Source organism: Wolffia australiana, chromosome 3 (genome assembly GCF_029677425.1).
Source record: "Wolffia australiana isolate 7733 chromosome 3, ASM2967742v1".
In the NCBI taxonomy this organism is placed as follows: domain Eukaryota; kingdom Viridiplantae; phylum Streptophyta; class Magnoliopsida; order Alismatales; family Araceae; genus Wolffia; species Wolffia australiana.
In genome coordinates this window covers 4,625,200-4,648,947 of record NC_135837.1, presented here as the reverse complement: position 1 = coordinate 4,648,947, position 23,748 = coordinate 4,625,200, and the positions used below count along the sequence as shown (strand labels likewise).

Here is a 23,748-nt window from a genome sequence, read left to right as displayed (position 1 = left end):
ATTAGTAGTACCAAAAAAATCACCGAAATAAAGAAATAAACTTTTAATGGATACCGTGTCCTAGCAACGGTGCCAATTGATAATCTCAAATTTAGAGTTTTAATTCATTGACGATAACTGAGATTATTCAATAAAAAATATATCTAACTGTACTTAGGAATATTTAGCTAGTGATGAGTATGGATCGTCTCCACAGGGAAAGATGACTACGCATTTAATTTTCTTACTATATTCATTAAGGTTTCAAGAAAAGATAAGGATGAGAATATAATAAGTGAGATAGTGAAATTGGGTAAAGAGGTTGTGATAGTTATAATTCAAACTTAAAATTAGCAAGGAAAAGAGGAAGTAAAAGTAGAATTATGAGATGTGTTACTAGAATAAGGTAGAGGATGCGACGGATATGATAGTGATCGAGTGTGTGAATAGTGTAATGGTATAGCAAGAGACGAGATAATGGGTACATAAGGGAGTGAAACAATAGTGAAAAGAGGATAACAAATCATAATTAAGCTTACAACGATGTCGGGAAAAGATTAATGTAAGGCGAAGATGCTTACCTTAGATCTTTATGTTCCAAGATCACAGGAATTTGCGAGTGTTAGTAAGCTACCCCTCTTCTCTAATGCTTCTTCCCACACACTCAAGACACCAAGAATACACTTGATTGGTCTCAAAACTCACTATCTTACAATTATCCCACACAAGTAGTAAGCAAGAGATGAAATTCATAGTCATCCAGACTTCCATTTATAGGTCAGAGGGAATGGATAGAAAGAGGAGGTGATGGCGCACGCCATCAAAGATCATCGATGCCGTCCACGCCACTCGCCACCGTCGTCGAAGCTCGGATGAAAATTGCTCGATTATCGCTTTTCGTTTTCATCGTTCTTTCTCTTGTGTTTTATGTTTTCACATCTCATCGTTGTGTTTTCGTCGCGTTCGCGACGTGTCCATACATTCTTCATCGTCGACACAGGGAGGGATCTTTAGTCATTTTTGGACCCCTCACTTGTGCCCTTGCTTCTTCTTTTTCTTTTCTTTTCATTTCTATTTCCCCTTAATGTGTAATTGGGGGCCCATTTATATAAGGGCCCCCTAATGGACCCCTTCTTTCCCCCCTTTTGTTTACCCACTTAAGGGCCCATCCCTTCCCCCTTTACAAGGGAAGAGGGGGGGCGCCCTAATCCTTTAGACCAGGAAGAACAAAGAAGACTCCCGTTATTGATTTTTTTTCTGGTCTCCCCCCTTCATCCAAGTGAAGAGATCTCAGGAAGGAAGGGGAGAATACGAGAATGAGAAGGGCTGGAGAAGGAGTCTCTCTGTCTGCAGATCGATCCAATTCCCAGTTCGCTCTGTGTGTTGACTATTGATTCCGCTGGACGATTCTCCACCCCGATCAAGCATTGACCGATCTCAACGCCAACGAACCGATTGATCGATTGAGAGCCTTCCCACCCCACAAATTACCGACAGGAAATCTCCCCAACTGTGCTCTCTTGCCAAAGAAGGTGAAAGAGTGCCCGATTGGATCCGACCGCGTACGTTCATCGGGAGGAGAATTGGCCGGGCCGCTCAAGCCTCAATTTCTCGATTTGAACATTCACCGCTGTTGGAAGCTGGCGGCGGTGAAATTGGGATCGTTGTCACCCGACGGTGGTCGATTGGAAGGCATGGGCTGCTGACGCTGTGGATCTAGGAGGGGGAAATCTCCGATCGCCGTAACAAGAAACAGGGAGGGGAAATTCCGACCCTGTTGGCTGCTCTCCCTCCCCACCCTCCTTCACCACAATCTACGCCTCCATTAGTGCCCCCCTTGTGGTATACAAGAGATTATGGCCTCCATCACAATCCCGGTTGGTGTCTCTGGATGCACCGACGTGCTCTCTCAGCCACATTGCTGATCGAGGGCCTGCCGCTTGATCAAGTAATTTGGCATCCTAACGGAGGAGAACCTTGTCTCGGACCTCTCTCTGCCAGTTGACGACATACGTCCCGGAGGTCGATGCTCAGTTCAGCCGTTTCAAGACCGCACGAGAAGCCACTACCCACCCGGTTATTGTTCCGCGGTGCTGATTGAGACTGATCACTTGCACACACCAGACAGCCGTCATGTCCGCGAACGGAAATTCTACCGCGAAGGCAGAAATTCTCATTGCTGCCCGCCCGCCATATTTGCCACCGTCAACGAAGGTGCATTACCCTTAGGTGCGTCCCAAGGACTGGTGGCTGGCTGGAACCGTGACCGTTGCCTCCCTCGTCTCCTCTTCTCCTCCGACCTTTATTATCGCTCCAGCCTTACATCGCATGTCGAGCCGCCGTGATCTCTCTGGCGACTCTCTGCCACACTCGCTCTGATCGCCACTGACCGTTGATGACACTGCACGATGAGCCACCGCCGATGAGCTACGCCCCTCTCTTGCCGCTTGTTATTTTACCTTTTGCAGTATACTTTCATCTTGATTCCACCGCGCTCGAGTTAGGTAGGTGAGAGAGGAAAGAATTAAGAGAAAACTACGACAATTTTGAGCGTCTTACCGGTACGGACGAGTCTGTCCATTTCGTGCAGGCCCTACGGATAAATTTCGTTCAGCTGTAGACGCTTTCGTCGCTCCGACGGGGTTCGAGAGGCCACCGTCGTCGTCATCCAGGGACCCCATCCAAGCTTGGAGCACGGCACCTCCCTCAAGTCGCAGCCTGCACATACGACACGTAGGACACCCATTCATCACGTCGTAGTTACATAACCCGTTAGGGTTGCATCCGTCGGACGACGACACCGTCGACGTTCGATACCATCATCTCTTATCACTTTCGAGCCATCATACTCGGTGCTGACCGGATGACGTCCTAGACGACGTCCGACATCAGGAGGGGAGACGAAGTGGTGTTGAAAATTTTAGCTCAATCGGAGTTTGAATCTGTAGATCTTCAGATATCGCAAATTGAAGTTGGAGCAATCCTAGCCCTTGATTTCTTTCTCTCTCCTCATCGGTTTTGCTAACGCTTCCTCTTCTGCCGTTCCGGTTAAACTGTCAAATCGTTGAAATTATGTGTCTTCAGAGTCGTCACGTATATCTGCAGGGAAAAAGACAAAAAAAAATAAAAAGACTATTATTATATGTAATTAAGTACTAGCCCCCGGTTGACATGGCGGCACGTCACATTTTTTCCTTTTTAGGCCAATCAGCAGCTAACATGCAAGTGCCATGCGTACATGTGTGTGCCACTTGTACACATGGCGCCGCATTGTGCAGCCACATCGGCTGCCGTCCATGTTGACTATTCTAAGGAAAAAGAAGACAGTTATTTTTCTCGTTTTCTGCCTCGGCCCATGTGTGCATTTATTGCAAAAAAGCCCTCCTTTTCTTTTATTGGTCCACGTCATCATTCCCCTGAAAAATTCAAAAAGTGGTTCGTTAATTATTAAATGCAATCATGGTTTTTATAATCGCAATGCCATGATTGCCTAGCTAAACGATTGGCTGACGCCAATCATTTATTGAGTTAATTATTAGTTGTCGCCAATCATTACCACTAGCTATGACTCGTCGTCTTTCACATAATAGAATGACGACACGTGGCGACACAAAATTAGATATAAAAATAAGTTCTAAAATCAATATTTAATAAAATAAATATCCAAAAAAATCCATGTATAAATATATATATATATATATATTGACTTAGAAAATTCATATCTTTCCAAATTTAATGTCTACAAATTTCAGAAAAATCATATTCTGACTCGGAAAACTATATTATTTCATAATCTATTGTTAGAAAAATTCCAAAAATGCATAGAAAAATGCTAATGATTCATAATAGAAGTCTCAAAATGAATTTAATCATTTTAAACTTGATAACATGCGTATGTAATTAATTTGATGCAAATAAACATGTAAATATAGTCCAGTAAAGGTACTAAAAATGCATGTTATCACCGTTGGAGAAGAATTAGTAAGGAATTCAATTAGTGATCTACTTAAACAATTTGACCCTAATTAGAGTTAATTCAAACTTCAACAAAGATCAAATCTCCCTAATTAGATGAAGAATTTAGAAAGGGGGGTAGAAGAGATGGGAGGAATAGAAGAAGTGAGGAGCCCTAGATTGACTTTTTTTATCCAATAAAAGGGATCAAAGGGGTCAATTAGAGGGGATAAGAAGAAAATATGATTTGGATTTAGTTTGTTTTGGGGGATTTGGTATCAAAAATTTCTAACTATAAGATCATTAAGGCGATCTAATATTTCCAAGAAATTAAACTATTATGATTTTTTTCTTAATGTGAAAATGGAATTGCTATGTCAATTTCATAATTTATCCTCTCAATCCTAATATGGGCTTGTACATTCCGTGCAAGCCAAGCAATTTAGAAATGTAGAACAAGATTAAGGACACAAAATTTACTAACGCATAATCCAAATCACAATAAAAATCAAATACAATGAAATAGAAAGCACCTAATAGAGTTGATCCAAGATGAAGCTCCTCTTTGTATTGCAACTGTGAAAGAACCACCTCCAGAATGGCCTCCTCCTCACAAAATTTGGCTTTTATACTTAGGTTAAATGGTGAAAATTATCATTTTACCCCTAATCAGTAATTAATTGTTATCCATCAATGTAGATTTGATCTGAATGATCCAACACATACGTATAGAAAGACGAGGTCAAGACAAGCAAATCCATAAGAAAATCATCTCAATCCAACTTCAGGATCAAAACTTATTAATAAATGAAAATTGACCTATCTAAGCCGTTGGATCAATATTCATTTATTTCATTACTTTTTTTTTACACATAATGACATGTCAACGGCTGATTGGCTGGCACATTTTGAACGTCAAACGGCGGGTTCATTCTCCCCGTGCCATGTACCCTGTCCTGAAATCAAAATAAAGAAGAAATAGAAAAAAATAAACCTAGTACAAAGCGTTTTGCAAGTATCTGTGCGTTTTTACCGGCATGCCCCAATCACAAATCACCACATCATCAATCCTGAGTGCGCAGTGTACCGCACGGGAGCTGAATTTACTGCCTTGAGAGAGAATTCCTCGGACTTTTGCAGAAAAGTCCCTCATTAAATATGCCCATGCAAACCGACAGCGCCCAAAAAATATTTATGTATATGTCCTTTTTGTTTTCTCTCTCCTCCATTTTTCCTAAAAGACCATGAAAAAATCCTGATTAATTTCAATAAAACCTGGCAACTATTTTAATTGCTTACAACCACGACCGAGATCTGTTTTAAGGGCATAAATGCAACGAAAATCTATGGAAAACCCCTTTGATTTTAGAAATTGCTTTAAAACTCTTATTTTCCTTATAAATATACTTTATTTTCATTTAGAAATTCATTTCTTCCTCGAATAAATTCCCAAAAAATCCAATAAAAATCTAGAAAAATGTATAAAATTCAGTAATTTGTCCCTGCATTAATTAACATTAAAATTATTTTTAAACCTGCCATTTTCATTTAAACAGAATTCTTCCAATATTAAATAAATTCCCTAAAATTCATAAATTAACAAAAAATTAGGGAAAAATCAGAATTCACATGGAAAAATTAATTAACATGTAATATATGATAAAAAATCCATTTTAAATTCTTTAAATATAATTGTGCTAATTGCTAGAAATAAATACCAAATTTAGGGTGTTATCACATTGTTTCAAGTATGTCTGAAAATATATGGCGCTGCCATGACACTGGAGACTAGATGTGTATTTTATCAAGCTGTAATTGGTGTGCCAACTGCCAATACCAAAGACCACATATATGACACCTATCATCATTTTTGGATTTTTGGATTGGGCACCAAATGCGCTGCTCTTATTTGATTTGAGTGCAGGTTGGTACTTGGCAGTTGATACTTTCTGTATGAGCAGAAATTTTTTAGAAGCCAAATAAAAATTAACCTTTTAAAACCCATCGATTTGAGTCCATTTAATTTGAACAAAACCTTTCAACATGGGAGCATTTAAAATCATAAATTTTCCCTCATGAATGACCATTGATGTTCATTGATGAGGTAGAATTTATGATTTAACATGCGTAAGATAGTCATAAAATTGATTCTCTCTAGACGTTGCATTTCATTATTTGAGTTAAATCATATCTCATGTATTTTATACATGTATTCATACACATCAAATTTTATACATTTATTCATACACATTTCAAGGACATTTTGAGATCATTATTCTTATATGAATGTAAAATCACATCTTATGCACTAATGGATCCATTGTGCTCAGCTGACATTTTTTTCTTATGAAATTATCATCATTTACGGATCAATATTTGAGTAGTTGCATTAATTACATGGAGGAAAAACAAAAAAAGGAAGAGAAGAATATTAAAAATTTTCAAAGTCCATAGCTAGCTAGCGCAACATGTGCTCACGCTAGCTGTCAACTGGGCATGGAGCCAACCCAGCCTGCAACCCACAGCATAATGATTTGGGTTATTGGTAATAATAGGACCCTTCTTTTTTTTTGTTTCACAAGGATCTCAATTGTGGGGACAACTAACAAGGATGTTGAGGCTATACAAGTCAAAATCTGATTGGCTTAAAAAAGATGAAAAAGAGTAGGCAGCTGATGTGGTTATACTGGTGTGGAGACAGCTTCAATGAAGTAAAAAACAATCCACGGCTATGATTTTATTGCATCCCTTGACCCTCTATTAAGGTGATTGGGTGGTTGGGTTCTAATCCCTTCCTTCTTCTCCCGGTCATCGTCTCCATAAACCTGTCAGTGTAGGCCAGCGACAAGGGAGCCTGTGCTTGACCAGGTCACTCCTAGGGAACAATGCAATCGGGGTCCATGCAATCTAGGGTCAAGAAGGTCTCTCTTGACCCTTTTAAAACCCATTTTAACCTTAATTCTTATCCTCTTCTACTTGCTGGATATAGAATTAGTGTAAGACCTTTTCTAGATATCAAAGTACTCCATGAGAGTTTTCACAACTCTCCAACTGGTCAAGATGATGAGTGAATCACTGAAGGAGTGTTAGGGGCCACTAAGGCTTGCACCAACATGGAGGATACAACTCAGAGAAGCACAATGACATTAAGGGGAGCAATTAGTGCCCCTTCTTTTAGGAGTTGAGAAATCAGGGCGACTCTGGTATTTTCCTTTTGATGATTATGAGACTTGATTTATAATTAAGAGTCTTTTGTATTTGGAGTGTGAGTCAAATTTTGTATTGAAATTTCTTAGAACTCCCTTGTTGGGGGATTTCTTCGATCATGTCAGCTTCATAAAAAATTCTCTGAACTTATCTCATTTTTCTTTGATTTTGTATTTTAAAAGTATCAAAAATATTATTAAATACATCCTTAATTTATATATACTTAATAAGTAAAAAATCTATGAAACATTTAATTAAATTCTCCCTTAAACTCCTGCCATACATTTATAATCTATTTTCACCTTCATTAATGGATTAAGAAGGTCTTACTATGCATATAATCCTTATCTGATTTCATCCCCGTCCATCCTCATACACCTCATTAAAAATAAATACACTTATCGATGATATCCCTACATCTTAATCCTGCTTTAATTGGTGTAGCTATCTCTGATATATTACATAGAACCCACTATGATATTATCTCCACTAATCTCTCCCTCCACACAAGATTAATTTTATATCATAATCAATAGTCTAACAATAGCTCTTCCACTACCTATCTCTATCCCTTTATTAAAATACAATAAAAATATTTCACCACCCCTCTTCTTCACTACCTCTAATATATATGGAGTTATAAGATAACTCTATAGTGATAATATCTTATCACTTCACTTTATTATCACCATTATTACATTATCCCTTCACTTTATTTCCTTATATACTTAACTCATCGCCAGACAGTCATAGTGGAAACAACCAAAGTCACCACTGGACATACCTGAGTGAGTTGTATGACTAAAATATTGATTTGGTTGGGGCAAATTAATTTACAACGACATTAAAATTACACAAGATTTTTTGTTCTCCAAATTGACAGTGTTGCAGCAGATCGGTATCCCTTAGAGTGGGCCTAATATTATAGTTCCTTTTTAATTAATTGTTGAAGCTAACGTGAACATGGAAGGTTGACCTTGACAAGTCAACAAGCACTGAAAATAATTAATTATTAGTAGGACATATTAGTACTAACTAGGATCACCATTCAGGGTGTGAGAGTTGACCGTAACCTAAGTTTATAGATGATCTTTAAAGGGGTCAAGGATTATATGTACACAATAATTGATGATATTAAGGTTACATTGGAGATTCGATACAGTCATTTTGTATTTTCTAGAGCATGAGACGTAGCTTGGCACCCTAGAGCTTGGAACTTAATGTATCAATTGTGTTAAATGGATCATTCGTTAATTAATAATGTTTGTCAATAAAGGTTATTTGTCATTAGAGTGGTATATGGGCTTAAAGGGACAGACAAATATTTTCATTTGGATGTAAGCGTATATACTTAACGTTTATGTTTTTTTATTAAAAAATTAACATTACAATATAAATAGGAGAAAATCCTTAATGAAATTCATGCATGCAAGAGTTCTTACTATGCATATCATTTATCTCCCTTTGCTACCTTTTGTGCCATCCCCTCTCGATGCAATCACAAGCAAATGATGATGTTGGATAAATAACAGGGCTCATCAAGATAGAGGAGATTCAATGCGATGAGGATTGTGTCGATAAATGTCTAGGGGATGGACACTTTAAAAAAATTAACATGAAACTCGGCGGCGGAACTGAGAAATCAAGGATCATTGAGTTTTAAATTATTCGAAAGTCTGTTATGATTCTTTTTTTATGCATGACTTGTATATGTATCATGTCCATCACACCCTTATAACCCATCTGCGACATATCGAAGGAATATTGGATGGATCCCAAAACATCACAATGAATGAGATCATTTTTTGAAGGGGAGAGGATGGCGGCCGACGTATGGATAATGTTAAAAATGGTGTTTGACTAATGTATGAGTCTCAAACTCATAAAATAGATCTTTGGAGTACTGTTTTAAAAGTTATAGAAATGCATAAGTAGCCAAGAATTTATGCCACCAACAGGATGCGGGATAAAATGAAAATAATATTAGAGGGGTCATGCAAGTAAGCGTGTTGGTAAGCACACTCATGGGCGTGCAGGAAAAGCATGTTGGCAAGCATGATGGGGGCACATAATCAAAATTGCAACAGTAAGTATGATATAAATATGAATTTTAAAAAACAACCAATGGAGTAGTTAAGGAAACTAGTTTTACATCAGCTGATAGGTCTTAAATTTGAAACCCTCCAAAACTAAATATTCCACTCATGTGGCAGGTCATTGAATGACTGTCTAAGGTATATGATAGTTTAGATGATCAAGTTGGAACTGATTTGATGCTCACTTTGCTCCCTGGAAGATCACTTTCAAGTAATTCACATGTATGATACCTAGAAGTATACATGTGAGCTCTAGAATGATGGATCTCCTCCTGAACTTCATCCTCGTCAATGATCTAGTTGGTCATCACCATCAAATCTCATTAGAGGGAGGGGGTTTCTAGGAACTAGAGAAGACAAGGGGCTGCCTAGGAGTCGCAGGCATGAGAACTTGAACATGATACACTAGTGTAATTAGCTTGATGGACAGATAATATCCATCAAAGTGGTGCTAACATAGTAAAGTGATGAAGACAAATTGCATATAAATTTTTAAATGTTGTTGCCAATTAATTTGCTTTCAATCAAATAAATTTGATAAAAGTATAAAGCTCACTCAAACGTATAGTTGGAGTAAGGTCGTCTCCATAGGGACTGGACTTTACTCCAACTATACATTTGAGTAAGCTTTATACTTTTATCAAATTTATTTTATTGTAGACAAATTAATTTGCAGCGAAATCTAAAAAATTACACGCAATTTGCCTTCATCAAATGGGTGTCATTTCTGTTTGATTATTATTATGCATTTTTCTCGAGCCTAACATTACTGGAAAACAAAGTTCATTTTCTTTAAGAAGATTGGACGGCTAAGATTGTATCCGAATATTAGGAAAAATCCCGAATGACACGGGCTTCCTGCCGGGCCGCCTCGAAACCCGGTCATGATTTCCTTTAAATTTTTCATTTGATCGTGGTCCATTGGGCCCCAGTCACTTTAGTATTTCTTGGCCTGGCCCAATACGACTCTGAAAAATACAAAACATGCATTATCTCATATCAGAAATATTTAGAAAATATAACTCTATAGGAAATTGAAAATAAATGATTTCACTCTATAGCATACATGGCCTTCTCCATGGGCCTCTATGGACCTGCTGCGGTAGGGCCCCTTGGGTCCTCTATGTGCGTTGAAAGCGGACCAGTTGTTGGGCTGCTGGTGCGCGGCAGTGCTTGTTGGCTACTGGACGGCTTGAGTATTGTGCGCTCTCTGGCTGGCGGCTGGCTTGAGTACTGCCAGCTCTTCCCCCTTCAGCTGGAACCAACACATTTTTTATTCTATTTTATTATTTTATATACATAAAGGTATATATGTGCATACTTTCTTCCTCTCTCCTCTCTTTCATTTTGTTCTTCAAACTTGATTTCACTCCTGCTGCAGCATAGATGACATACTAAATAGAGCATTAATCTCGTAATAATTAAAAATATTTTTAATATATTTTACTAAGAAAATTTTAATGTAATTAAGTAAAAATTACATTAAAATGCAGTTTTATTCTTGCTGTATTTTGTGCATGAGATGCAAATTCTTGTAAAGTTGAAGATAATACACATGAAATGATCCCAAAATGAACTTTAAAATTTGTATGATTGCATGCCACATTTTGGGTCTATCATAAAGCCAATAGTAGAAGAGGTGGCATGTGACACTAACATGGTTGAAACAACAATAGATGACATGGCATGTAATGCTGACATGTAAAAGACAACATGATATGGTGTTTCCCTCTATGGTAATTTGAAAGAGGCAATGCGAGGTGCCATGTCATGGCAAATGCAATACTCTTAGCAGGCACGTTGTGATGATGTGGTAAATTATGTGAATGTATAAAGGCTGTGGTTTTTGGGTGTGTGCATGGTGAGGGGTGGTGATAATTATACTGCTTTTTGGAGAGGTTCATCAAAATTCACTACCTCACAAGGCACACAATGGCAGTGTAGGGTACTGAGGTAGGGCAACAATGTTGTTAGGGCAGAAAACTCCCTAAATCTGATGCCATGTGAAACAGGGATAATTTTTTTTATGACGGTGACGATAACGGTGATGATGCCGGTGACGATGATGATGACAATGATGATGACGGTGACGATGACGGTGACAATGACGGTGACGATGATGATGACAATGACGATGACGGTGACGATGATGGTGAGATGACGGTGACTATGACAGTGACAATGATGTTGATGATAATGATGACGATGACTATGATGGTGACGATGACGATGACGATGACGATGACGATGACGATGACTGTGACGATGACAATGACAATTACACAAAGGGCAACTTCTCCTAGCTTGTGAGACCCGGGCAGAGCTATAAATACTTGAGGAGGCGATCGGGGAGCACTTGCAGCAGAGGCAGGAGAGCTCAAGGAGAATGGCAGGTCCGCTGCTGCGCGGGCTCTGGTCGTCTGGCCGGAACGCGTCGGTTGCTTCATTGAGGTCGGCTATGGCCTCTACCTTCTCCCCTTCCGTCGGCCGACCCTTCGCCACGGCGACCTCTTCTGCCGTAGCCTCCGCTGCCATTGATCCGAACCGTATGAGGAACGTGGCCGTGATCGCGCACGTCGACCACGGCAAAACCACGCTCATGGACCGTCTTCTCCGACAGTGCGGAGCTGACATCCCTCACGAACGGGCGATGGACTCGATCAGCCTGGAGCGTGAGCGCGGAATCACCATTTCCTCCAAAGTCGGACCAAGTTTGACCTAATTTTGATCGCTATTCCTTTTAAAATGTCCCTGTTGTTCGCGTTCGGTTGTTTCTTATGTTGCTTATGCTTCAGGTTACTTCGATTTCGTGGAAGGACTATGAACTGAACATGGTGGATACTCCTGGACACGCGGATTTTGGTGGCGAAGTGAGTAGTTCTTTTTAAGTGTCGCGGTTTACTCTCAATCTTTTCATTAGATTGTTCGAGTGACGTAGTTCTCTCTTAATCTTGTTATTTGATCATTTGAGTGTCGTAGTTCTCTCTTAATCTTGTTATTTGATCAATTTGTGTGTCGTATGGCTCCCTTAATCTTGTTTTTAATTTGTTTATCGTACTGCTCTTTTAATCTTGTTATTTGATTAATTTGAGTGTCGTTGTTCTCTCTTAATCTTGTTATTTGATCAATTTGTGTGTCGTACGGCGCTGTTAATATTGTTATTAGATTAATTTGTTTATCTTACTGCTCTTTTAATCTTGTTATTTGATTAATTTGTGTTGTACGGCTCTCTTAATCTTGTTATTGGATAATTTGGGTGGTACAGTTCTCTCTTTATCTTGAGATTTAATCATTTGCAAATGGTAGTTCTCTGTTAGTCTTGCTATTTGATTATTTGGGTGGTGTCTTTCTCTCTTAATATCGTTACCTCTTAATCTTATTATTTAATCATTTTAGTGTTGTATTTCTCTCTTAATCTTGTAATTTGGTGACGAATTGACCGATTCTTTGAGTGTTGCAGTTCTCTATTAATATTTTTCTTTGATTTTATGGCGAATTTTAGGTGGAAAGGGTCGTGGGGATGGTGGAAGGAGCTGTTCTGGTGGTGGACGCTGGAGAAGGCCCCCTTGCACAGACAAAGTTTGTTCTGGCAAAAGCATTGAAATATGGATTGCGTCCCCTTCTTCTTCTTAACAAAGTTGATCGGCCTTCAGGTACTTCATTATTAACTCTTTACTAAAAGTTAACTGTTATGGCTTAAGAAGATGCGAGAAACAAAGCAGAGAAGAAGTGAAAAGACTTAATTAACTGTAGAAATATTGAAACTTGTTCGCTGCTTTATCAGCATTGAATCTCCAGCTGTCTAAGATTTAGAAGGAAGAACTTAGCTTATCTTGTGTCAGGGTATGGTATAAATGCCAGTTACAACAGTTGGGCCTATTATGAACAAGTCACAAGTGATCCCGGAATGGTAAAGACATCAAAATGAAGTCATATGGAACTGGTGTGGGCCGGTTTACTGATGGTCCGTACCGGGTTTTGGAGGGAAATATAAAGAAAGAGAGGGTAATGTAGACGCCTCTGTCTAACAACACATAGCTATCCTGTGCACAAAATTTGAAGGACACGGTCAGCTACTGAACCAGATGCATGCATAATCGTGACTTTTATATTTGAAATTAAATGCAGCTTATTTATTAGATACAGTAGCAGATAATATCATTTTTTTGCGAATTGTTTCAATTACTTAGTTTATTGTTGATACCAAACTTAAATGAAAAAAGCTGCCTTTTTAATAAATTTATTGCCTAGTAAATCAAAAAAAGTATGCCACATTATCTTCATCCATTTTCATACTGTGTTTTCCAAGGAAAAATGTTCCCCTGCAAAAAGCCATGTTTGGGTTCCCTTCTTCGGAATATTGCATTCTACGGTGGGCTTTCTATTTTTTACTTTATCATTTTCTTCAAAAGAAAATCTTTATCATTTCCCCTGGGTACTACTGTATCACTGATGAAGGATCTGTCAGCTATGGAATTCACTGTATGTTCTGAAGCTATCCCCTGGGCTTGACTGTGATGAATTCTCCAATGCTATGATTTAATCTAAAAATGCAAAACAACTGATGACTCAAGATCACGGTTCCTACTGCATCATTTCCAGTGATAATTATGCCATCCATAATTATTTGCATGCATTAAAATTTAATCCATATCAGGCCCAGCTTAGTTCTTTATCTGTTTCCTTTTGGAACTGGTATTGAGCCATAAGTGACATGTCCCATATCAGAGAGTTTAAGTTAATTCCTTTCTTTGCTCAGTTTCATCATGGATATTTTAAGAATCGTGTTGAGCCTAGTTATGACAATCATAACGGGCCCAGCAATGTGACTTGCATTTAAGTGAGTCGCTTAAGACAACCCAATTGGAGATTTCCTTATAAACGCTTATCTGGCTGGCAGCTACTGGGAGGAACACTGCCCCTGCAGTTTTGGACAAAATCGCGCTCTCTGTTCATGTAAACAAGAAAAGAACTATTCTTCATAGCAAATGAAAGAGATTACAGGGTTTTATAGGAAGCCCTAATGGGCTGACTAGAGAGGGCCCTTAATGGGCTAACAAGAGAGAGAAAATAAAGACATGTAATACTCAGATCAACAGTTCACAAATACATATCAGATCTCTTGCTTGAGACAGAGAAAAATATGTGAAAACTGGTGTGCACTTGTGCTGACCTATACTCAAATGGGGATTTGTGAAGAGTCAAGCCCAGTGAACGAGGAACAATGTCAAAGACTGGCCGGAAAACTGATCCGTCTGAATCATTCCAGACCAAAAATTGCATTTTAAGTAGGAGTCAGTCAATTCATGCATAATCTACAAGAGCCTCCTCCACAATCTACAAGAGTCAGCTAAGTATTTTGTATTTTAAAAGGGGCAGTCGACAAGTATTAGTCCACAGAAAAAGCAAGTGACACTTCCACAAAGGGATATAATCATGCAGATTATGCAGAATCAATTCTGAAGCAAAATTCAACTTCAGTTTAGTATACCTTTATTTGCGAGACCTTGCACGTTTTATCAGCAGAAAACACTCGGTAGTTGCATGGTCAAATGTAGAAGCAGAGTTCATATATTTAGCTCAGGTAATCTAAGACTTTGTGCAATAAGAGATGATAAGGTCTTCTTAACGAGCTCATTATATGGCAAGGTGGACAGATCACGTTGAAATGTGATATGATATCAGAAATTGGCATAAGAGACTAATTGATCGCCCTTCATTCAAGAAAATTTCGATATGAAAATTATTAGGATGGTTTAAGCTCATATAAGGTGGCAGATATCTTCAACAAAGGAATCTCAAGCAATAGATAACACATGAACTTATTAGAGGGGGACTCTCAAGCGGCAGCATATTTATCTACTTTGAACATTATTTACATTTATTGCTTTTCCATAATTACCTGTTATTTCTACTTCTTGTAATAAGGCCTTGATGAAGTCCAGTTGGTTATGATAGACTATCATATTGGGCCCAATCCCTATATCTCTAGGTCTAAGTTGTAACCCTCTTTCTTATGTAGTTTCGAGGTTTTCATTTAAACGTTAAATTTTGTTGGTGATTCTGGCGTCCTAGATTTTGAGAGGAAGAACCGGATATCCTTTGTCAAACAAGTCCTACACAAAGATGCATTGGCCTTCGCTAATTTTCGGCTGTGATTCGAATGACTTTGCTCTGTATATCGCTCTCTGCTTGGATCTTGTGACGTGGGTCTCTGAAAGCTTGGAAATAAGGAAGGATAATTCGCAATCCTCTTGCAATGAAACTCTAAATCATTAAATCTGAATGCGTTACACATGATCTTATTTAAATTGGGTTTTGGAACCTCTGATCAAAAGGGCAATTGGGTAAGGCAGATCTATGTTGAGTTTGGAGCAAAATGGTTCCACTCTGCGAGAACTGTGAATAATTCCATCAATGTTTGTCCAGTTTGATGCGTTTTAGGCCAGTGGGGTGGTTAGAAGCTTTTCCATTCGATTTACCTGCCCCAGTCTTATATTTTCCTAGAAACTATTTCGTAAGATGAATCTTAATGTTTTTGTTTGTTCAAGTCCTGGATCTTTGACGCGGTTGGATCTTATACAGAGAGAGAAAGAAAGATGTAACCTTGTCGCTGTTCTAGTGTGGTGCCTCAACCCCCCTCAGGAAGGACCTCCCAGCTAAGTCAACCTCAGCTTGTAGTCCGCCCAACTTTGTGGTGGGCTACAGGTATTTAAAGGGACTTAAAATAACGCCAAAAGATGAAAATACCCCTGATTTGTGTTGGGGATTCAAACGGTTTTCTTTCTACATGTTCCTTATCTGTTGAGATTGATTTTCAAACGCCGACGAAGAAGCATTAAACTTGAGTAACCATCCTGGTTTAACTCATTGCGACTTGCTTTTAGTCCACACCTGAGCATTTAAATAACTTTGAGTCTGTGAACATAACGTGATTCATAGCCATACCTTGACTTTGTTACGTCTCCTAATCTTTATGTTAATTTTCAACGTCCAGATGATAATTTTCTCAATTTTTTTCAGTTTCTGAGGAAACTTGTGATGAGGTTGAAAGCCTTGTATTTGACCTTTTTGCAACTCTTGGCGCTACAGGTATATTGCCTTTTAATCTGTCAATGTTGACTTTCTTGGATTGTTCACGGTACGCAATATTTCAACATATAATTATTGCTCCAATATGCAGAGGAGCAGTTAGATTTCCCTGTTCTTTATGCATCCGCCAAGGAAGGCTGGGCTTCTTCGAAATTCACAAAATGCCCTGATGATGCTGACAGGAATATGTCAGCCCTTCTCGATGCCATTATAAAGCATGTTCCTGCCCCTTGTGCCAGCCTGGAATCTCCGTTTCAGATGCTGGTCAGTAATCGGTCTTCTTTTTTGTTCAACTGTTTTGCCTTTTGTCATGTTGTGCTCTTATTTTTTGTCAAACTTATCAAAATCATTGTACCTGTCAAATCAATGTCTAGTGCATCATAGATCATTTTCAACATTTTCAAATGGTTAAACTAGTCTGGGAGCTTGTTCATTTGTATGTTTGAACGAACAATTATGATTTCGGACCCTTTTCATGGACTATGAGGGCTATAACTTTAGTATAATGGAGTAAACTTGGAGGAATGCACTGCGGGACTGTAGAGCTTACGAGTTTTGTTATTTTATTTTACATCGTCTTATCTTTTCCCTTTTAGCATCATTTTGTATCGAAGATCACTGGTTCTTAGACTAACTCCTATAGTTGGTGATTATTTACCCGACTCAATTTACTCGTAATGATTTTAATCTAAATGAGTATCCCAGGTTTGTTTCTTTATTTTCGTGCGTTTTGTAAAGGCTATGATTTTCTGATGGAGTCGTCCTTAATATTAGGGTGTAGACGGATTTACATATTCATAAATAAATGGATTAAAAGATAGGTTGATAGGTAGAGGGAGAGATAAAGTGGTTGATAGATTCATACACATTTATATATATATGACTATTAGGCCTTGGTTATGTCTATTTTGATTTTTCATTTTATTTTGAATTGGTTTTCATAAGTAGGCTTGTCGATTTTTGTACCATGCTTTAAAGCTCTTTTTATTTATGTGGAGATTGGAAATATGCTTTACAGTTTTTTGCAGGTTTCGATGATGGAGAAAGATTTTTATCTCGGAAGAATCCTGACCGGTCGAATTCTTTCCGGGACAATTCATGTTGGAGACAAAATACACGCACTGCGTAGCACAGATAATGGGATAGAAAAGATGGAGGAAGGAAAGGTCATTCTGCACACCCATTATTTTCATAACTATATTACAATGTATGGGGATATGTTTTCTTGATATAAAAAATTACTTTTGGTTAATAAAATGTTTTAGATTACAAAGTTGATGAAGAAAAAGGGCACTTCAATGGTAATGATTGACGCTGCTGGAGCTGGTGACATTATCTCAATTGCAGGGCTGACAAGCCCATCAATAGGTCACACGGTGGCTAATGTGGAGGTATATATATCTATGTTTATGGCTTTCTCATTCTTATCTGGTGTATCAATCGTTTGTTCCTTTTATTCTATGAACATCTTTAATGTCTATATACATATCCATACATCTCAAATTTTCCTGCTCATTGCGCCTAGTGGGTGATTCGCTGCTGGTGTTTTAACGTTTAGAATATGAGTTGAAAATTTCAGATTAAGTGTCAACCTTTTTAACGTTTAGAATATGAGTTGTATGTGTTAGTGCAGAAGAAAGAATGCAATGGAACAGAATGTTAATTGTTTCATTGCTTTAGGTTTAGTTATACAAGAGTTTAATGAGTATCAAATGACTTGTATGCCCTTAACGGGAAAAAAGGAAATCAACGGCCATATTTCCTCAATCACCGTGTTCATGTAAAGTACATGTTTTGACTCCATCCGGGTGCCGTTAACAGTATGCAGCTTAGACAAATATTAAAGCACTTGAAAAAACATAAACCATTCTAATCAATTGAACTTTTGCAACAGCGCAGTAGCCTTTTACATTTTTCTGACATGAAACTCATTTTTCCAGTGTAGCATTTTGTGCATTTTTTTGTGAGTTCTTTCTTTACTTCTATGAATAATGGATTTGTTGGAATCTATTCTTCATAGAATAATGTAAAACTTGAATATTCTTAGTACACTGATTGTGGGCTCTGTGAGAGAAAAACTTGAATATCTTTGCTCAACTAACGTAGGCCTTGTGTCCTGCCATGTTTTAATCATGGCACCAGCAAGTAATTTCAAGTTTTACAAAGCCCTAAGAAATTGTGGTTGAGGCTCTTTGGGTTAAAAATTCTCTGCCCCAAAGCCCTAAGAAATTGTGAAATTACTTTGTCCCCTAGTAAAGTCCTTGGTTAATAGAACATTCATATGTTCATGAAACGTCCTATTTTGTTGTCAAGGTAGCCTCCTTGAGATGAAAGGGGGGATACGATTTCACGTGAAGATAATGGTAAGTCAAGAGTAGGAAGAAAACAAAACAGAAGATCCAAACAGTTGTATAAGATAGCCATTCAGAGGGGCGGATCCAAACCATGTAATGGTTCCTTAAGAAGACCCAAATCGGATCTAAAGTAAAAGGGTAATATCTTGTTGTGGCAGCAGCTGGTCGCCGTGCAGCCTCTTGAACGTTGAGAATGGGTTTGCTAAAAGAAACTTCAATTCTTTATTAGTCAGGGAAAACCCCCTTCTATACAATGATCTTAGAAGGCCACGTATTCTGAGCCGTCTTGGACATTTACTGGGAAGTATCATTGTGCCATATATATTGGGCTATGACAAAAGGATTAAAAAAAGATGACAATTCATTACTCCAGTTTGACAGTTAAAAAATAAAGTTACGTAGCATCGAATGTACGATGCGATTATAAAAGATAAACAAATATAAATGATTCCTATGCCAGAATAAAGTTCGTTACTTTGATATCTAATGGCCGCTACTTGCAGGTTTCGACTCCTCTCCCCACTGTTGAGCTGGACCCACCCACCATTTCTATGACATTTGGTGTGAATGATTCACCTTTAGCTGGGCGCGATGGAACTCACGTATGTCTCGTCATTCAGTTTGTAAATTTCTCATTTCGAGGCTTTAGAACGTTCCAACTTCCTGATCTCTTAGATTTTTCTTTTTTCGTAGACTTTTAGCTAATTCCTGATTAGGCCTGTTGGTATGCTTTAGGAGAGATCTCCATCCCTCTTCAATAAAATTGTGAAATACCCGATGAATTCTTCTTCGATGCTTTTGTCCTTGCTAGATTGCATATTCAAAATCCCCTGTTTTTCTAATTCCTTGTTTAAAATTTTACTATTCGTTCGAGATTTGACGACTTCTCGTTTTTTTTCCATCCTGCTAGTGTTTGCCTCAACTTTTTTGACCGTTGCTTACTTTCTACTGGGGGTCTTAATTCGTCTATTGTTTCCAGTTAACTGGAGGCAAAATAGGCGACCGTCTGATGGCAGAATCAGAAACGAATCTCGCCATAAATGTTCTTCCTGGTCTCCTCTCTGATTCCTATGAAGTTCAAGGCAGAGGAGAATTACAATTAGGTAAATACCTCTTTCCAACCTTTGTTTTCTCTTTGAGACGTTTTGAATAAACCCAATTGAAGGGAAATTCAATGCGTAGAGAGAGTATTTGATCGCCAATGACTGATGTTAAGCTAACCGGATTTTAATGCTTACATCCACAGGTATCTTGATAGAGAACATGAGGCGTGAAGGTTTTGAACTCTCTGTATCACCCCCCAGAGTCATGTGAGTTGCCCTATAATTCTACTTGAATTTTTGGGTTTCGATTCAGAAAATTTTCTGAGGAGAATGAATATGTCATTTAATTCAAAATACTCCAGCCGATGGAAACTGTTGCCTGGCTAAAGTTGGCGGACGATGAATTAATGATGTCATCATCATCTTCAAAACTCGTCTTTATCATCGTAATCCATGTTTGTGCTTGGACACGCTAGAATGATAATGCCGATGTTGACTCTTGGAAACTGGATGATGATGATGAATCGTCGTCCTCCATTTGCGTCTTCATCATAGATGCAAAATTTTGGTTGACGGATGATGGCAAATTCGTCATGGTCATCGTCATCCCCAAAACTTGTCATCGATGAATGTTACCAATTGTCATCATTCCTTTGGCATTTGTCCATTTCCCATTTTCATGTTGACTCATGACGATAAATTCTTCATGATGAAGAATTATGAAGACAAATGACTGAAAACTGAACGATCATGATGAAGACAAGTTGTCATGGTCCGCTTGGGATCTTCACCCTTGAAACTGGAACTAGGGTCGCTGGATGTTTACGTCTTCGTCATCATCATCATCATCTTCAAATTTACTCATCGTCACCCGTGCTTTGGGCTTGGACGAATGATGTAGATGATGATTCTTCATCAGCTGATAGATGGCGATGAAGATTCATCACTGTTGATGCCCAATCCTGTGCATTTTAAATCTACTTTCTAAATTTATTTTTATATCGGTGTTAGGAGACAAGCTCCTATTTATGGGAATTAATCATTCATATGCATTCACGCAGGTACAAAACTGAGAACGGCGTAAAGCTTGAGCCCATAGAAGAAGTGACAATCGAGGTATTACTTTTCATTATAACTATAAATAAATAAATATTGACCAAACTCAAATATCATCTGATTGTTCTTCAGGTCAACGAAGAACACGTAGGTCTTGTCATGGATGCCCTTTCGCACAGGCGTGCGGAAGTCATGGACATGGGGCCCGTTCCAGGAAGCTTGGACAGGACAAGACTGATGTTGACTTGCCCGTCTAGGTCAACGCTCTTAGAACAAAATATTATCTGAATTTTTACTGTTATCCTTATTTCTCAAATTAATTATTCACAGAAACATAGTCATGATTCATTTATGTGCGAAAATTTCCTTCTTTATTATGAACAGGGGATTAGTGGGATATAGGAGCGTCTTCAGCAGTGACACGCGCGGCACGGGTTTCATGCATCGCGCATTTTTGAGTAAATATCTTCTCTGATAAACGCGCTCAACTCTCTTTTATTATCTCTCCTTATTACTGATTTTTAAAACTTTCTTAATGTTGAAGATTATGCTAAATACCGCGGTGCTCTCGGTAACGTTAGGAAGGGCGTCTTGGTATGTATATTTTCTGATTATGTTTAAAAATATGTCGGAAATGCCGGAAAAAATGTTTTTCTTTTTTTGTTTATTATTTTTTTCTGATCTCCTGTGGCAGGTATCAGTGGGCAACGGCGGGATTACTTCCCACGCTTTGATGAGTCTTGAAGCTCGTGGAACACTCTTCGTGTCTCCTGGAATGGAAGTACGATTCTATACTTGAACGTCTTCGTCTTCGTCTTCGTCTTCGTCTTCGTCTTCGTCTTCGTCTTCGTCTTCGTCTTCGTATTCGTCTTCGTCTTCGTCTTCGTCTTCGTCTTCGTCTTCTTCTTCGTCTTCTTCTTCTTCTCCTTCCATGGCCAACAAGCGTGCTAACTCTCATCTCTTTTTCTATGAAGACCTACGAGGGCATGATCGTCGGCGAGCATTCGAGAGACTCCGACCTTGATGTACCCATCTCTCTCTCTCTCTCTTTCCCTCTCTCTCTACCTCCATCTCTCTCTCCAGTAATTCATCTCTCAAGTTATTATAGTAACCCACTCTCTCTCGTTATAGTAATCTCTCTCATCCTTTTACATTACTCGGCTTTCTCTTTCTCTCCGATGACTTATCTCTCTCTTCTCTCCAGTAACTCATCCCTCTATATATCCCTCTATACGCTCCAGCTACTCGTATATCTCTCATATAACTCATTTCTCTCTCTCTCTCTCCAGTAACCCATCTTTCTCCCTCTTTCCAGTTACTCGTATCTCTCTTATACAACTCATTTCTCTCTCTCCAGAAACCCATCTTTCTCTCTTTCTCCCTCTCTCCATATCCCATCTCTCCTTTCTCTTTCTCTCTCTCTTTCCAGTGGTGCATCGATCTGTTTATTTCTCTCTCTTTCAAGTAACCCATCTTTCTCTCTCTCTCCCTTTCAAGTAACCCATCTCTCTCTCTCTCTCTCTTTCAAGTAACCCATCTCTCTCTCTCTCTCGCGTTCAAGTAACTCATCTCTCTCTCTTTCACTCTCTGAAGTAACCCATCTCTCTCTCTTTCTCTCTTTCAAGTAACCCATCTCTCTCTCTCTCTCAAGTAACCCATATCTCTCTCTCTCTCTCTCTCTTTTTCAATTAACCCATATCTCTCTCTCTCTCTTTCTCTCTCTTAAGCAACCCATATCTCTCTCTCTTAATCAACCCATCTCACACACTCTCTCGTGACTCATCTCACGCACTCTCTCTCTCTATCTCTACCTAGAGACTTTTACGCGTGGGCTGCTTTGACCAGGTTAATCCCGTGAGAATGAAGGAGCTGACAAACGTCCGCGCGGCATCCAAGGACGAGAACGTTCGCCTCTCTCCTCCCCGCCTCGTACGCCTTTTCCTCTTTCTCTCTCTTCCTTCTCTCCCTTCTTTCTCTTTCTCTCTTCTTTCTCTCTCTCTCTCATCTTTCTCTCTCTCTTCTTTCTCTCACCCTTCTTTCTCTCATCTCTATCTCTCATCTTTCTCTCTCTCTTCTTTCTCTCACCCTTCTTTCTCTCATCTCTATCTCTCATCTTTCTCTCTCTCTTCTTTCTCTCTCTCTTTTCTTTCTCTCTCCCTTCTTTCTCTTTTTCTCTCTCTCCCTTCTTTCTCTCTCTCCCTTCTTTCTCTTTCTCTCATCTTTCTCTCTCTCTTCTTTCTCTCTCTCTCATCTTTCTCTCTCTTACTCTCTAACGTTTCTCGCTCCGCTCCTCGGCAGATGACCCTGGAAGAGGCGATCGGCTACGTGGCCTCCGACGAGCTCATCGAGGTCGCTATTAAAAAGAAATATTATTTATGACATCGTTGCACATAATATCGGAAATTGTAATAAATAATTTTATTACGGCAGGTGACTCCAAAGGCGATTCGTCTGAGGAAGCGGCATCTGGACGCGAACAAGAGGAAGGCGATGAGGAACAAGCCCAAGGACTGAAGAAATTATTATTATTATTATTTAATTTTTAATTTACAACTATTTAATGATTTCTGCCATCCCGGCGATCCGCCTCGTAGTCCCAAAAACTTTTTTATTTTTGCTCGGAAATAGAAAATTTTGCCTCTTCTCCATGGTTTTCAGGGTTAAAGAGATATATAAATATATTGATAGAGTCAGAGAGAGAGAGAGAGAGAGAGAGAGAGAGAGAGATAGTCGGTGCCATTGTCGTTTATGGAAGCATATAACGAAAGCCTGAGAACGGATATTTGTCGGGACGGAGACTCTGGCTGGCTCTTGTCCCTGCCGGAATCTCACGGCCATACCATCTCTCTCTAGTTCGATGGTATCAGATGCTTATCTCTCTCTCTATCCACCTCCCTTCCTATTATAAACTTATGGCTTACGTATCATTGACCATCAGAGAGATATAGATGACAATGGAGAAGGTTA

The 23,748-nt window shown here is 38.9% G+C and overlaps 1 protein-coding gene across 1 annotated transcript; it reads left to right on the top strand.

Annotated features, from left to right (window-relative positions):
* Positions 1 to 11,562: 11,562 nt before the first annotated feature.
* Positions 11,563 to 23,425, top strand: EMB2785 (elongation factor family protein). The gene is made up of 19 exons (XM_078572180.1): positions 11,563 to 11,937; positions 12,032 to 12,106; positions 12,739 to 12,889; positions 16,260 to 16,328; positions 16,420 to 16,592; positions 17,357 to 17,494; positions 17,594 to 17,719; positions 19,186 to 19,284; positions 19,662 to 19,785; positions 19,929 to 19,992; positions 20,787 to 20,841; positions 20,914 to 21,038; positions 21,166 to 21,239; positions 21,326 to 21,375; positions 21,476 to 21,562; positions 21,756 to 21,806; positions 22,627 to 22,710; positions 23,080 to 23,130; positions 23,212 to 23,425. Exons 1-19 carry the CDS (start codon positions 11,623 to 11,625, stop codon positions 23,293 to 23,295), a joined length of 1,995 nt encoding a protein of 664 aa, XP_078428306.1. The 5' UTR covers positions 11,563 to 11,622; the 3' UTR covers positions 23,296 to 23,425.
* The last annotated feature ends 323 nt before the right edge of the window (positions 23,426 to 23,748 follow it).

What these genes read in the sequence shown, in the direction of transcription:
- EMB2785 (XM_078572180.1), top strand. Translation starts at nt 11,623, where the DNA reads ATGGCAGGTCCGCTGCTGCGCGGGCTCTGGTCGTCTGGCCGGAACGCG. An exon ending in AATCTCCGTTTCAGATGCTG is followed by an intron (nt 16,593 to 17,356) that starts GTCAGTAATCGG and finishes AGTTTTTTGCAG; the next exon opens with GTTTCGATGATGGAGAAAGA. An exon ending in CCTCCGACGAGCTCATCGAG is followed by an intron (nt 23,131 to 23,211) that starts GTCGCTATTAAA and finishes TTATTACGGCAG; the next exon opens with GTGACTCCAAAGGCGATTCG.